Source organism: Macrosteles quadrilineatus, unplaced genomic scaffold, assembly GCF_028750875.1.
Source record: "Macrosteles quadrilineatus isolate MER2022 unplaced genomic scaffold, UCM_ALF_1.0 Scaffold_1__1_contigs__length_201487025, whole genome shotgun sequence".
Classification (NCBI taxonomy): domain Eukaryota; kingdom Metazoa; phylum Arthropoda; class Insecta; order Hemiptera; family Cicadellidae; genus Macrosteles; species Macrosteles quadrilineatus.
This window is the reverse complement of record NW_026542594.1, coordinates 32,599,672-32,616,330: the sequence shown is the minus strand read 5'-3', so window position 1 is coordinate 32,616,330 and position 16,659 is coordinate 32,599,672. Positions and strand designations below refer to the sequence as shown.

Sequence of the window (16,659 nt, the reverse complement as noted above, 5' to 3'; positions counted from 1 at the left end):
CAAAATGCCGTCTTAAATACTTTTAGCAATTTTATGTTTTTAATAAATGCTCACGTTTGTGGCCGTGCGACTGAAACAAAACAACTCAACCCACCGAGCATTCCTAAAAAAAAAACATGGCCATTGATTCCAATTCCAGGCCCAAAAACATGAACTCCATACAGTACGTGAGACCATGGGTTAAACATACTCCTTTAGTAGATTTGTCATCATTTTGGATTAGCTTAAACAATTCTTGTTATTTAATGAGTATGATTTATCTATGTTTAAACCTAGTTTATCCAAAATAAAACGATCTAATCATCAACAATAGGTCGTCTCCTTTTTATATTACAAGAAATTAAAACACACATCATAGAACTAACCCTCAAATAATAGAAACAAAATTACGTCAAAACTCACGTCCAGTGTCACCAACATGAACAAAATGTTGAATTAACAATGTCATAAGAAGTCGACTTGAGTTATATTTAATCTATGGTCGTACTTGCATCTAGGTTATATTTCTTCTAGGATGGTAACAATGTCTATCACGCGTGCGCCCTTAATCACTCTGATCCCTAGCCAACATAGTGGCAGTGCAGTGGCAATACGATGCGTACCCCTTGGGCGCTCGTCAACGTCAACATCCCTACAGCCTAATCCCATATAACCAATGTTCGTTAATTTAAACTAGTTTAAATTTCCTAATAATTATTTCTTCTTATGAACTTCAGAATCACAATGCTTTGGCGTTTTTTGATCAACTACCGGCTATTTTTACATAGCCTAGGTATAAAAAAATTTCTCCTGGCCGTGCGCCCTCTGGGACCTTGCGCCCATAGGCCCGGGCCTACCGGGCCTATTGGGAAATCCGGTCCTGGGTAACAACTACATATGTTCATAACAGAAAAGGTTACAATACTGGCTACAGCTAATGCTTCTGGCTCATTGAAGTTAACGTCGCTGCTCATTGAAAAGGAAAAAAATCCAATAACATGTTTGATTCAAGATAATTTGACAGTTGATCAAAGACAACTTTCTCAAGAATTTTAGAAAAAACTGGAAGGAGTGATACAGGCCTATAGCATTTGACATCTTCTGGATCGCCTTTTTTGAAGATTGGGATCACCCTGGCAGTTTTGAATTGTTCAGGGAATACACCTGTAGATAGAGATTGATTGACTATGTGTGTTAAAGGTGTACAGATGAATGGCAATGCTGCCTTGATGATTGATATCGGAATTTCATCATTACCTGATGAAGGTTTATTTTCAAATGATAATACAGTTTTTTTTATATCTCTCTCCGAAACTGTAACAAATTTAAATGTTGTATTAAACTGAGTCATAAAATGATTGTTTGCAGGAGACACTGTGGTAATTCTAGGAACTATAAGACTTTCTACAGCATTGACAAAAAATTCATTAAAAGTTTCACAAATATTTACAGGATCTGTCAAAAATTTACCTTCATAAAACAATTTTATGTTTACATTTGACTTTGATAATTTACCTACTTCAGTGTTAATTAAGTTCCAGGTAGTTTTCACCTTATTTCTAGAGTTCATAATTTTTTCCTCAAAGTATGTTTTTTTATTGTTGATAATCTCTCTCTGTAGTTCTTTTTTCTTTTCCTTAATCTGTATCTTAATGTTATTGTCTTTAAGCATTCTGAATTGAGATTCCAAATCAACTATTTCAGATTGTTTTAATTTTATTACATCATTAATCCACTTCTTTGGTTTACAAAAATTTTCTGTTACATAAAGTTTAGGATAATTTACCTCAAAATGATACTTAAATATGTTACAAAATACATTATACTTCATCTCAACAATAGACTGGAAAATCTGAGACCAGGACTCAGAACTTATACCTCTAAGAAAAAGTTCTGTATTTTTTTCATTAAATTTTCTCACTTGTTTTCTTATTGGCTTTGGCTTTTTGTGGTCAGTGATTCTCAGTTTCATCAATTGACCATCATGGTCTGAGATGTGCGTAATTAACCCGGTTACTTGTAAATTGTGAAGATCTATATTTGTAATAAAATTGTCAATTGCAGTTTTTGAATGTTCTGTTACTCGGGTTGGAAAGTCAACTGTATGTCTCATTCCATATATTGTTAAAATATTAATAAATTTATTGTATTTATCATCTTTCTTCAAAACATCTATGTTAAAGTCACCAGCAATTATAATTTTTTTAAATTTTTTACACAGTATGTTTAAGAGAGTTTCCAGATTATCAAAAAATTGGTCCAAGTTCAAGTAGTTAGGAGACCTATAAATACATCCAAACAAAAAAGTAAAGTTGTGAGTTCTGATCTCAGACAAACAATATTCAAACTCTTTTTCCATTAAAAGTGGTTGAGTAGAAGGTAAATCAATACATTTGTGATTTATATTTTTGTGGGTTAGGATTATTACACCACCACCTCGCCCCATTCATACTCTTCTTCTGACATTCTTACTCTACAGCGTTGGCGCAACATTGCATCATCCAAACGAGGGAAGAGGTTAGCTCAGAAGACGATCAAAGACTTTTTTAAGAAATAATATGTGCTCATGTTTGCTTACAGGTATTATATTTCGTCTATTATATGTTATTTCTTCTAATAAACCAGTTTAGTAAACTTTCACGGGGTTTTACGTCATTTTTACCATAACCGTACATAGCCTCCGTATTATCCGAGTTTTCCCGTATTCGAGGTGGTCCCGGTCCCAATTACCTCGGATATTTGGGAGTCTACTGTAATTTTAGCTGTTGTTTGCTGAGTTATATCTTGAAAACTATTAGGCCTGTGATAACCATTTTGGTCTACATGATAGGTAATTTAATGTACTTTAAAAATCATCATGGTTGTTCTTTATGAAAAAGTTATGCTTCAGGGTCAAAATCGGACAAACGTAAAATAGTGAGAAATTCTGCCGATTTTAAAGCTTTTGGGAGATGATCCGGAAGGTCGGTGAGGTTGAAAATTTGGATTTAGCATCTCGATACTAGGCTATTACAAACAACATTAAAAAAAATAAACCTACTAGGCCTACCCCATTTCATGCAAGGTAGACCCTGATTTTCATGACAAGGTTACTGGGTTACAATTGTTTTGGAAATTTGAGTATTATATTTTTATCGGTTTTTATGTAAAAATTATTCAAAATTAAAATTTAAAAAAACACCTGGAGATACGAGAGATTAGTAGACTACCCACATAGGTTACCAAATTTCATCAAAATCGAACAATAGGCTAGGTGTAGTCTGTAGCTCTGTACACATCCACACACACATATAACACACACATGGACACATCACTTCAAACACCACTTTTTGGGTTCAGGGGGACCCAAAATAACTCACTCAAAAATTTTTACAAAAACAATATTTTTAATTATTTTCTCCATATAAGCCTAACTATGTATACGGAGAGATCAAAAATATGTCATAACAACAAATTAGTAAACAACTAACCTGAAATTACTAGATCATCAGAGTATTTGAATGATGACCTCAAGAGATTTTCTGCTGTAATTGGGATGGCTTCTATGTAGTCACCGTTGAACTTGTACAGTCCTCCGCTAAGAGAAGGGATCATCCTAACCCACTGCCCATTGTTAGTAAGCTGAAAAAGTATAGCTTTTGTTATATTGGAAAAATCAGAGATAATTTCATCAATAAACTGAATCTTTAGATTAAATATAAATAATTTATTTTTGTAAAAAAATACAACTGACTTCAAACGCTCTAAAAAGAAATAATTTCAATAAAGTAAACTTTTGTATTGGTCAAGCTCATGTATTTTAAGTCGGCGCGGCTCTACGATGATTTTTGATACAAAATTAAATGAGGATGTCCATATTACAGGTGACTATCTATAGCTAAAGGTGTTAATCTGCATGCCTTTTTCATAGTTATGCGTTGGGTGTTAATTAATTACCGTAACCAAAGATCGGCATTATAGTGATATTAACTAGTATATTTAAAAAGATTATAATGCATTTAAATGTTTCTAACTTGGAAAAGTAACGTTTAATATTAAACTAGCTCTTTTCCCTATCATAATATCAAAATAAATTATTTTCCTATTCATAGAACATTTGTGTGTGTTATTTTCATAATGCATTCATTCTGAAGCAAACATAAAATACAAGAAAATACCTTTGATATATAAACAAAACAGTTCAGTATGTTTTTAGCGAATTTCCCTATAGGGAAGTAGCTATTACCGTAGGTCTCATGGTAAGACCTAGGCCCGGGACCGATTTACTTATTCATTTTGATGTCCCCAGAGGCCAAAAACACCATTCGTTCAAATTTTTACTTTCTCCCCCTATACCATAGTATATGGAGAAAGTATTGTTTTCGTCAAAATTTTCGAGTTTGAGTTTTGAGTGGATATATTCGTTTTGGGTCCCCCTGGACCCAAAAAAGTGGTTTTCGAAATGATGTCTGTGTGTGTGTGTGTCTGGATGTGTACAGAGCTAGAGACTACACCTGTGGTCCGATTTCGATGAAATTTGGTTTGTAGGTTCTAATCCATGGTATCTCCAGGCGTTTTATTCATTTTTTTGAAATTTTGATTTTTAATGGGGATTTTCCCATAAAAACCCATAAAAAACCGGAAAAATCAGATTTTCTCAAAAATGGCCTGAACGATTTTGATAAAAATGTATTATGTTGTAGCCCTTTAAATTCTGAACAAAATGGTACAAATCCCATTTCTGTAAAAATTACGATTCAAAAGTTATGGTAAATTATGTTATTTTCCAATAAAACCCCATAAAATAACGAAAAATAGGATTTTAGACAAAAATTCAGTTTTGATTGAACATAGTAGGTTATGGTCCTTACAATTTTGATAGTTTTTTTTTATTTTTTTGGAATTTTGATTTTAGATGGGGATTTTCCCATAAAACCCCATAAAATAACGGAAAAATAGGATTTTCCCAAAAATGGCCTGAACGATTTTGATAAAAATTTAGTATGACATAGTCCTTTTAATTTCGAACAAAATGGTACAAATCCCTTTCCTGTAAAAATTACGGTTCAAAAGTTATTGTAAATTATGTTATTTCCCCATAAAAACCCCATAAAATAACGGGAAAATCGGATTTTCCCAAAATTGGCTCGAACAATTTTGATAAAAATTTGGTATGTTATAGTCCTTTAAATTCTGAACAAAATTGTACAAATCCCATTTCCGTATATTTACTCTCACCGCTTACACATGATAAAGGTTGTTGACAAACTTATGGGAGAAAGTATGTGTCATAATGCTGATACCGTTTATTATATATCTATTGTATAGAGATCTCACTAATATTATAAATGAGAAAGTTTGTGTTTTTGTTTGTTTATTTGTTTGTTGGTTTGTTTGTTTGTTTGTTTGTTTGAAGTTCAATCACGCATTAACCACTGGACAGATCGGGCTGAAATTTGGCATGATGATAGCTCACATTCCCGATTAACATATAGGCGTATTCTTATCTCAAAAATCCTTTCGGGCTCCGCCCCAATGGCTCTGTAGTTCCCCATGTTAACCTTATGAGTATTCACATTTAAAGGGAATTAAAGACAGCTGTTTCGACTGAAAAAGTTGGTTCTATGATTTGCAAAAGCATTAAAAAGTTATAATACTTACCATCAGGGTGCAGCACTATTATTTTTTTGCATTTATGAAAACAGCTAATTTGAACTGAGCAGCAGCAAAAGACTGTGATAAGCAATGAGAACTGTCAAAGTAGGATTGTTTACAGTTATGTTTATTTTTTTATTTCATAAATAGTTAGTGATATATAGCAATTTATAATTTGTTTTTCTCTATTGTTTAGGTGAAGTGGTAGAACATTGTGACTATTGTAGATGTGTCATACTATAGTATAACTTACTGTAAATTTAAAGGAGCAAATTTTATCAAACTTTGTCCCCCCCCCCCCCCCCCCCCATTGCAAACGCAAAGCTTGAGTATAACTGGAATAACCATTTTATAATTAAATGCCAACCCCTGTACGGAGGACGGGTATGACTTCTAGTATATATATATATATGTGTCCATCCGATAACTTGAGTAATTTCTGTCCGATTTTGATAAAATTTGGTTTTAAGGTGTAAGGCGGGATAAACTTGAATGAGTTCGCGAACCAGCATGACCGGACCATAGGAACGGGGTTTTACGGTGTAAAAATGGGTTTTTCTCATTTTTTACCCCTAAAACACACAATTTATCAATATTCTCCAGACCTTTTTAAAAAGCTTAAAAAAACAAATAATTTAGTATATTAAAGCATTTTTGTACAAAAATTGGTTACGGAGAAAATTCAAAAAAATTGTTGTTTTAAAATTCCCATGTTATTCTTATGGAGAATATTTTAATATGTTGTAGTTGGCTTGTTTATGGATACATTTTGATCAAACTTGGCATTTACATTTATTTCATACTAAGCTATTGATATTTTAATAAAAAAAACACTTTATTAGTTTCCCTGTAGCAGCTAATCTAGGTACTCGTTAAACATAAATGTTAATTTAATAGATTAATAATTAAAAATCAATCCCGGCAAATGGAAAATCGCTAAGTCGGCAGGTTTGCTGCAGCGGGGGTATTTTAAATATTTATGTTATCCAGTTACAGTTTATTGATTTTCAAAATACACTCACAATATTTTATTTCAATCATATTTGCAGTTAAAGCTGCGCCGACTTGAAATACAAGAGCTTGACCAATACAAAAGTTTACTTTATTGAAATTATTTCATTCTTTTTAGAGCGTTTGAAGTTGGTTGTATTTTTTTTCAAAAATAAATTATTTCATGATTTTTAGTGAATTTATAATTTGTTATATATTAATTACTTGAGGTTTTTTGATAAGCAAAACTGTTTGAAACAATCAAAAGTGACACATAACAATCATTATTTTAAAACTGCTTGAGTCACCTGTTCAGGTTACATAATCAATGGGTATACATTTTTAGATATTCCTAAAAAAAAAAGAGTTGTCCATTACATTAGGCCCAATGAAAAACTAAATGTCTTATCTACAGACATTGAAATGTCAGACATCATAGTTTCCTGCAATCGGTGTACTTCTACATTATAAAAAGAAATACAGTCACGTCTCAAGCCTTTTGGAACAATATGAAAGCTATTCCTCAGCTACCAGCACTAAAAAATCTCTCAAAAGTAGAAAATTGGTTGTTATCACGTATAGTACCTTTGGAAAATATGTATATGAAAGATTGGTTCAGTTAAAAGTGGTCTAAGCCGGGTAGGTGGTTTTGATTGCTCAAGATATAGCCTAGTTGAAATTGCAAATCATCTTACTCTAGGACTTTCCGAAGCAGGCATAATAGTATTGATATGATATAGTAACTGGGTAGAGAATGTTAATAAGCATTCTACATCTGCAAATGCATGTTTAGTAATTAAAATATTTAACACTTTTAAGACGATTGACGATTATGCACTCTCACACTTCTTAGGTCGTGTAAGGAAAAATGTCATTTAATTTATATCTTTTATGAATGCTTTGGTTTTTTCTTTGCTTATATGTTTCAGCTATTCACTGAAACATGTTTTTACTGAAACTGTTTTTATAAGTCAGAATATTCAATACTAAAAACAGAATTACTGTATACACAAATCAGGTCAAACGTTAAAATACTTTTTTTTATAGTAACCAAAACAAAATGCATTTTTTCAATGTAATTTATTTAGGCTCCATGGCGAGAAATAGTTTTGATATGAAGCAACTGTTTCATGGAGAATTGTCTGTAGCTTCATTTAAATGGTTTCAACTAAGAGCTGTAGGGATATTATTATTTATTGCCTTCTCTGAACAAATATAAACAAAATAAATGTTGAATATTTGTGGTTTTTAGCATTTTTCACGGAAAGAAATATTACACTTAAACATCTATACTATTATAAAAAAGAGGTGGTGTCTGTGTGTATGGGAAAAGTAAACGCGAAAACTACTGGTCGGATCGGGCTGAAATTCGGCATGATGATAGCTCATATTCCCGATTAACATATAGGCATATTTTTATCCCAAAAATCCTTCCGGGCTCCGCCCCAGTGGCTCTGGAGCAAAGGTTCCCATGTTAACCTTATGAGAAATGGAATTAATGAATCTTAACAGCTGTTTCAATTAAACAAGTTGGTTCTGTTCTATGATTTTCAATAGCATTAAAGTTACAAGGATTACCAACAGGGTGCAGCACTAGCATTATTTCTTTTACATTTATGACAACAGCTAATTTGCAACCAAAAGGTGAGTGAGCGTAGCGAACGAACTTCAACCTGGAGGCGAGTGAGCGTAGCGAACGAGCTAACCTGAAGGCAAGTGAGCGTAGCGAACGAGCTAACCTGAAGGAAAGTGAGCGCAGCGAACGAGCTCCAACCTAAAGGTAAGTGAGCGTAGCGAACGAACTTCAAAAAGAACCGAAATTTCTTAAACCATGTCCTCACTCATAACTGCTATAAGCATTTGATACTTATATGCCAACCCCGTACGAAGGACAGGTACTCTGCTAGTAATATATATATATGGGACCAAATAGAAACTCTCCCGGTTATTTTGGTGGTGGAACCAAGCTGATCGGTAAGAATCACAGAGAAATTGGTGAACATACATAGAAAAAAAAAAAAAACATCGCCACAAACAAATTGAGAACCTCCTCCTTTTGTTGGTAGTGGGGAAGTCGGTTAAAAATACTTTTTCATAGCTTGAGTATCAAATATTACTTCTAGTCTGTGAATGCTGGACGACAACATAGCTCCAGGGCCTGTAGTAACACTCCACGTTTCCAAACCTCCATCATTCATGTTCAGAGCTGAGATTTTGCCATCCAAAGTGCTCACAAGTATGATCCTGAAACATAAATAAATATAGCCTACTTAAATCTTGAAAAGATGATTTAGGCCTAGAGGCATACGATCAAATGATTTAAGCCAGAATAACACCAAAAAGAACATTAATCTAAAACATCTGTCTAGATCTGGGTATGTTACTCCAAATAATAAGCCCACCTTGCAATGACGACTAAGCAGAATACTATTTCTAATCAGGAAGCTAAAACATGAGATCACTTTTCCTTACCTGTGAGTCATGTATCAATTGCTATTCCATAGACATTAATTATGGTTTGGTGGTGTAAGAGCATGGAGACCTACTGCACTGCACTACTGCACTTAATGCTGCTACTGCACAAGAAGGCTCTAAAATGATAACATCTTCTGGCCCAATCGACCACTGTCTTTTCTTTTCCCCATAAGAATAACATAGGAATCTTAAATGTACAGGTTTTTGGTATTTTCTATGTAACATTTAATTTTACAAAAACGCTATACAAAATTTTTTTTAAGCTCTACATGATGGTAGTATTAAATACCCCCGCCGCAGCAAACCTGCAGACTAAGCAAATTTCCATTAACCTGATTGGATTTACACTAAAATGCCTCCATAAAAATAGCACATTTATTTCCTATTTAAATAGAACAAGGTGTTAGCCCGTCCTACGTACGGGAATTCAGTAGTCAGTTAAAACCGTGTACAATTTATTCAGATCAGCTAGTTTAAAAAAGACAAAGTTTCTTGCAGTTTTAATGTGAAAAATCATCTTTAAACAAATGTTGTGCGACCAAATATGTTTTATGCATTTTAAATCTGATAATTTTACAATAAAACAGCAATTCTGCAATTTTTACGATGTGAAAGCGTTGAAGTGAGATTTGCAGCCGATTCGCACAGACGCACACTGATTATAAGTAGCATACAGTAGAGAGAGTAATAGCTTTGACTATTAATACAACACTTCTTTATCTTATACAACTTCTGTATCCAATAGTCAAAGGTAATAGTCAATTGAGAAGTGTATAGACCTAGTCAACGATACTACCTTCCATAGCATACCTGCCTCTTCCATAATTATTATCACCACAATACAACTAACTTACTATACACAATTTCCAGTAGGTCTGAATCGAAACGACCTAAAATAAAACGATAATATCCAATAAAATTCACAGTACACATAATTTATTTTTGGTGTCCTAACATCAAAACTAATCGTCACACCTATCCTTTATATGAATTTCACTGCATTAATTACTAAATAAATAAATCTAAACAAAGAAAAGTCAAAACAATAACAATTTGTTTTGAAACAGCATGTTGGTTCAAATAACATTCATTTGAAAAAAAGAACTGGTCACATGTAGCAGGAATATAAAAAGTAAACACGCTAGTAAAGCTAATGACGTAATTGTCAATGTTTATTATCCATACCGTTAGCAGTTCTATCCTTGATAATTACCCACCCTCATTGAATAAATGTACATCGTAATTTCCCATATTAGTTAATTTAAACAACAATATATTCATAGTTTAAATAAAAGTGATATTTTCACGTTTGGGGGCGCTGATATAGGCACCCCCAAATGTAACCAAGAGTCAAGGGTCAAGAGTCAAGAGATTTATTGGTCTAAGAACACAAAATTTACAGTGCATACGACCTTGTCAAGTACAATTATTAAAATAATAAAATTAAATATCACAGATTTAGCCTATATGAATAACAATAACACAGCTACCTACAAAAACGATTAACAGTATCACAGATTCAAACATCTTTCATAATACTCCTTAATACAGTAGGAAGGATTGTTGACTAGCAAAAGGTGAATGGCTTTTTTAAAACTAGGAAAAGGCAAACATCTTATATCTAAAGGCAAATGGTTAAAAAGTCTAACACCTACACATGAATGGCTTCTTAAAGTTTTAGCTAACATAGCTTGATCAATATGAACATTTCTACTACTTCTAGTGTTATAGGAATGGATGTCATTATTAAAAACAAGACTTGATTCATTTGATTTTATAAATAACAATAACCTAAAAATGTACAAACAGATAACAGTCATAACACCAGTTTCAGTAAAAAGAGGTTTACAGTGAGCTTTTTTCTTTGAGTTTGTTACTATCCTAATAGCTTTCTTTTGCAACAACAAAACATCAGTTATCCTGCCAGAGTTTCCCCATAAAATAATACCATAGTCTAACAAAGAATGAAACAAAGCATAATAAACAGACAATAAATAAGTAACAGGAACGTAAAATTTTAAAGTTTTTAACAAATATACAACTTTTGACAATTTACTGCAAACTAAATCTATTTGGCTATTCCAAGTTAAGTTACAATCTATTTGCACCCCTAGTAACTTAATGCACTTAACAAATTCATCTGAATAAGCTAGTCTACTATTTAAGGAGTATATTGCCTTTTGTGTTTTTGATTCATTAAGTTTAAAACCATTAGCTCTGAACCATGTAACAGCCTGATTAAGAGTTTCATCAGCAATACCATTCACAGTTGGCAAATCGTCGTCAGCAAACATGATGGTTTTCGATGACTTAATAGTAGACGGCAGATAATTTACCATGACAAGGAATAAAATAGGCCCTAACACAGAACCTTGTGGTACACCAAATTTGACATGAGAAGCAGATGACTTTTTACCAGCAACATCTATAATTTGGAATCTACCTTCCAGGTACGACTTAAAGAAATCAAGCTGAACGCCATGAAAACCCAGACACTGTAGCTTTTGACAAAGAATTAAATGGTCGACACAATCAAATGCCTTGCTCAGGTCGCAGGCAGTGATCTGAGCAAGGCTTCGATCCTCAAAACAACTGATTAAATCATCAACAATTGATAGAACTGCACTCGTAGTGCTCTTACCCATTTGATAGCCAAATTGTGAAGCACTAATTAGGCTCAGCTGATTAAAGTAGGTACATACCTGGAGTTTTACAACTTGTTCAACAACCTTGCCTAAAACTGGTACTATAGAAATCGGTCGGTAACTCTTTGGCACAGATTTTTCACCACTTTTTTATACAGGGGGACCACTCTTGATATTTTAAGCTTAGAGGGAAAAATACCCTGTTTAAGACACAAATTAATACAAAAGGTTAGAGGAAGCAAAATAGACTCGATTACACATTTCACTAGATGATTAGAAAGATCAAAGATATCTTTACTTTTAGATTTTTTCATTTTTTTCACGACACTGAGCACATTTGCACATGACACTTCCTCCCATTTGAAGTTTTCTTCAGGCAAAGGTGAATTTTCCATGAAGTCAAGCGCCGTAGTCTGGGGTTGAATGATGCTGTCTCTGGCCTCCTGAACAGCTGAAAGGTAGTACGAGTTAAACTCCTCTGGGGGAATCTGGATCTCTGGTGACTTGACGCTCTTGCTTCTTAGATTATTTACAAGTGTCCAAGCAGCCTTTGACTTGTTGTCAGACGATTCTATGTATTCAGCATTGTAATTAAGTTTAGCTTTATTAACCGCCTCCTTGTAAACTTGCTTGCTTTTCTTATATGCCAGTTCGGTTAAGTTGCTTCGCTGAACAAGGAACATAGTTCTGAAGGCCATCATGGTATTTTTTAGATGTTCCAGCTGAGGTGTATACCAGTTCAATTTAGGCACGTTTCGGTTAATAGTAGGTTTTCTCAAAGGTTTACGAGGACACACTTCATCAAAAATACCATAAAAAACCTTAAAAAACTTATTAAAAGCGGAATCAGCTTCTTCCTCTCCATGGAGAATTTGCATCCAATCAACCATAAACAAGTGTTGTCTCAAAACATCGAGTCTTTTTTTAGATAAATTTCTTCCATAGGAAACTTTGGAGTTGGGCGTATCTGCACGTCGTTCCACGTTTAGGGTCACAGTAATACCCGAATGGTCAGAGAAAAAACAATTTACTACATCCATATTGTAATCTTGAGTTCGGTGGGTTGTTATGACATTGTCTAGACACGCATCTTCTCGAGTTGGAAGAGTGTTAATATATGTCATTCCAAATTCCTTTAACAGATTTTTAAATTTAATAACAGTAGGGCGTTCTGTTGTGACGTCAAAATGTGCATTATAGTCACCGCCAATGTAAACTTCACACTTAAAATTCGATAGACAGTTTAAAAGTACTTCTAGTTTATCCAAAAAGAGGTTAGGGTCTCCTTGAGGCGATCGATATAGGCTAACTACTATTATCTTTAAACTTAAAAGTTTGACCACCGCTACTTCAAATGTCAATTCTTCACAGAGCCAATTTAAATTTATTTCTTCGTAAGATAGGTTATCCCTGAGATACACAGCTACACCACCTTTGACATGTTCTTTCCTACAATAACTTGCAGCCAGCAAAAATCCATCAATCACCTCGTACTGTATGGCGTCATCCTTCTTCCAGTGCTCACTGAAACACATTATACTTAAATCATGTTGTTTTGTCATAAGGCTAAGAAAGTTTGATTTACCAGAAATACCTTCAACATTTAGGAACAAAGCTTTTACTATTTGTCCACTTGTATTAGCTACGTAGCTGTTAGTTGTAGGCCTACTAAAAATACTCTGAAACGATTCACACTGTTCTCGTTCTACGGTCCCGAGTCTTGATGATAAGCATTCAAGTTTAAAGGCTCCTTATTTGCAGACAAGTTCCGTGGCACGAAGTTCCTAGTATTGTAGGCGTTTCTCGCTGAGTGTCTTCTTGGCATGTACTCTTTCACTAAAACTCCTGCTTCCCAAAAATTTGGATCTAGGACAGTTTCAAGCTCAGAGTCATTAACTCCAACTTTAAAAGATTTGTAAGTGTCATATCTTGTATTTAATTCGGTACAAACATGGTCCTTGATACTGTTCTCTGATAAGTAACACTCAATACTGTCTTTTGTCACACTAGCATCCAACCTAGAAACGAACACCCAAGAACGCTTGCTCACAGCCTTTAATTTAGGGGAACCACTGGTTTTAGTACCAAAAATGGGCTTAGGCCTATTGATACTTTCGACTTTACTGCTGCTACGTTGTTCTTCTCTACTATTGATGTTTCTTTTCTTCTTCGACACGAATACTTCAAAACCATCGCTTTTTTTTTAAGTGGTCTCATTAGGTTCTAGGCCTAGGCCTATATCATCCACTGGTGTAATTTCATTTGTCGATACTTGACTGCTTAAACCACACTTAAGTTTGCTAGCAAAAGAAGGCTTAGAGCCCTTGTCATAGGTTAAAAGTTCACTTATGGCATTAGCTTGGCAATCAATAGCTGATCGCAGTTCTCCATTTTCCTTTCTCATTAAGGCTTGTTGTTCACTTAACTCTTTTTGATTTAAACTCATTGTGAAGATTTGATCCGTCAGCAGTTTTATTTGATCTTTAACAGAAAGATCTTCGTCAGTAAAAATAGTAGTTGTCTGAACCTGAACACTCTTACCTTCACGACTTTGAAGGTTATGTTGCCTACAAGTATCACACATCCAAATAGCTTTATTTCCCAGAGTTAGAAAACAGTTATATTCTTCATCATTTACACCGATACAGTCACTGTGAAACCATAAACAACATTTACCACCACACGAGAGTGCTCTACTATTTTTGGTAACATTTTTATTACAAGTACCACATTTAGTCAACTTAGTACTTCCCACCATCTTGAAGTTTTTTTTAAACCACCACAACTGAACACGATTTCATAAAACATGTAAACATTGTTATTTTTCTATTCTTTCCTTGAAAAGTGGAGCAGTAAAATAATTTGCATTTATCCTTTTTTATTAAGACTCGTGTACAGAGCCTCGATTTGTACTGTGGTTTAATTAATTTTGGTCCAAACTATTTTAAACTGTGGTCTAATTATTTCTACTAATCTGACTTATTTCCTATAATCAATGACAAAATAAGAGTAAATAAAATAACCTCATAGTTCCTGATATACTGTATATTCAATCGAGTGTCAATTAATAATATTATATTTTCCTATATTTTAATACCAGCTGACTGGTTAATTATTTATTGTTTTCTGTTGTGAGTCAGTTGTACAATTTAATGTTTTTGTTTTCAGTGTTTGTACATTTTACAATGTTCAAATATATTTCTCAAATGTTTAAAGTTTATTTTATTTAGACACAATATTGGCGACGAGGATGAGTGAAATACTTAAGCTTAAAAAGGTATTAACTGCAGTTAAAATTCAAATTAGGAAAGCTTACAATGCAATTGTACAAAATAAAACAGTTAGAGAAGACATTAGTAGTGATGAAGTCACAGTGCGGTTGTCTTCATTACGGACATATTGGAACAGATTCGAAAATGCTCAATCTGAACTCGAATCATTAGTTGATGAAGAAGATATTGAGCAATTAGCAACTAGCAGTTAAGTGAAATTGAAGAGCTGTACATTACAACCGAAGTGGTGTTAAGAAACAAACTGCAATCCCCAACCACAGTTACGAATCAGTCTTCAGTAGGTCTACACCCTTCTGTTACATCAAATATTGCTTTTGCTCCGTTCGATGAAGGAGAATCATTTACAAACTTCGTTAAAAGATTTGAAAACTTTATTTCCTTGAAGGAAATTTCTGATGATAAAACCAAACTTTGCACATTACTTGCAGTTCTTCCACCAAAACTACATGAACAGCTTCAAGACCTTGTTTCTCCAGATGATCCATACAAGATGAATTACAAAAATGTGGTAACAGTGTTGAAGGATTATTTGGAACCGTTACCTAGTGTTATATCTCTTCAACACAAATTTTTGTGCCATGTTCAGCAAGACGAATCAACGATGGATTTTTCAATGGAACTGAAGAGACTAGCAAAGGATTGTCGTTTTCAATGTGAATGTGGGAAATCGGTATCAGACATGTTACTAAGAATGCAGTTTGTTAGAGGACTTAAAGATAATGATGTAAGAGGGCAGTTACTACAGAAAGAAACAAGTACTTTCAAAGAATCAGTGCAAGCTGCAATTTCCTTCGAATCCTCAAGACTTGAGAGCAGCATTATATCAAATCCTAAAACAGCTTCTGTTCTTAAGCTAACAGGAATTACTGAAAGAAAGATGCCGGAACAACAACAATATGCAAGCAAAGGCCCAACCAAGAAGACCGAAAGATATCATACAGTTCGCTCTACATTTGACCAACTACGTGGACGGTGCTATCGATGCGGGGATAAATTCCATAAAGCTGACAGTTGCAGGTATAAGGATGAATTCTGCAATTCTTGTAATAAGGTTGGTCACTTAGCCAGGGTCTGCATGGCAAAGAACAGAGCTAGGCATATCAACCAGATCGAGGACAATGAAAATGTAAATGATATTGACCACGCAACGTACGACACATATAAGATACAAATGAATGTTTCTGACAAGTTCATGGTTGAAGTTACACTAGAAGGAAATCCAATTCAAATGGAATTGGACACAGGAGCAGCTTTATCGTCGATATCATACAAGGATTATAGCCTAAGCAACTAAATTTGAGTAAAAAGCTATTTCAAACTCATGTACAACTAAGAACTTACACGGGCGAACTTATCAAACCAAAGGGGGTAGTGTATGTCGAGTTTAAATTCAAAGACAAAGCATACTTTGGTAAGCTGTATGTTATTGGACAAAATGTTGAACCTATTTTCGGAAGAGAATGGCTTAGGGAGATTAACTTAAAAATTGGGGATATCCGAACTATTCAAGAAAACTCGTGTGATCTTTCTAAACTCCTTACAGAATTCGAGAATTCTCTGATGTTTTCAAAAAGGAAATTGGATGTATTCCAAATGAGAAGGTTCATTTATCCCTTCAAGAAGGTTGCAAGCCCATTTTCATC

At 34.0% G+C, this 16,659-nt stretch overlaps 1 protein-coding gene across 1 annotated transcript in view; it reads right to left on the bottom strand.

Moving 5' to 3' along the window:
* LOC128982072 (eukaryotic translation initiation factor 2-alpha kinase) overlaps nt 1-16,659 on the bottom strand; it is a 221,666-nt gene that overhangs the window by 170,299 nt on the left and 34,708 nt on the right. The window contains exons 2-3 of the mRNA XM_054401116.1: nt 8,721-8,847; nt 3,450-3,600 (exon numbers count right to left, since the gene is read on the bottom strand). Coding sequence (XP_054257091.1) covers nt 3,450-3,600; nt 8,721-8,847 — 278 coding nt within the window. The remainder of the gene's footprint in view (nt 1-3,449; nt 3,601-8,720; nt 8,848-16,659) is intronic.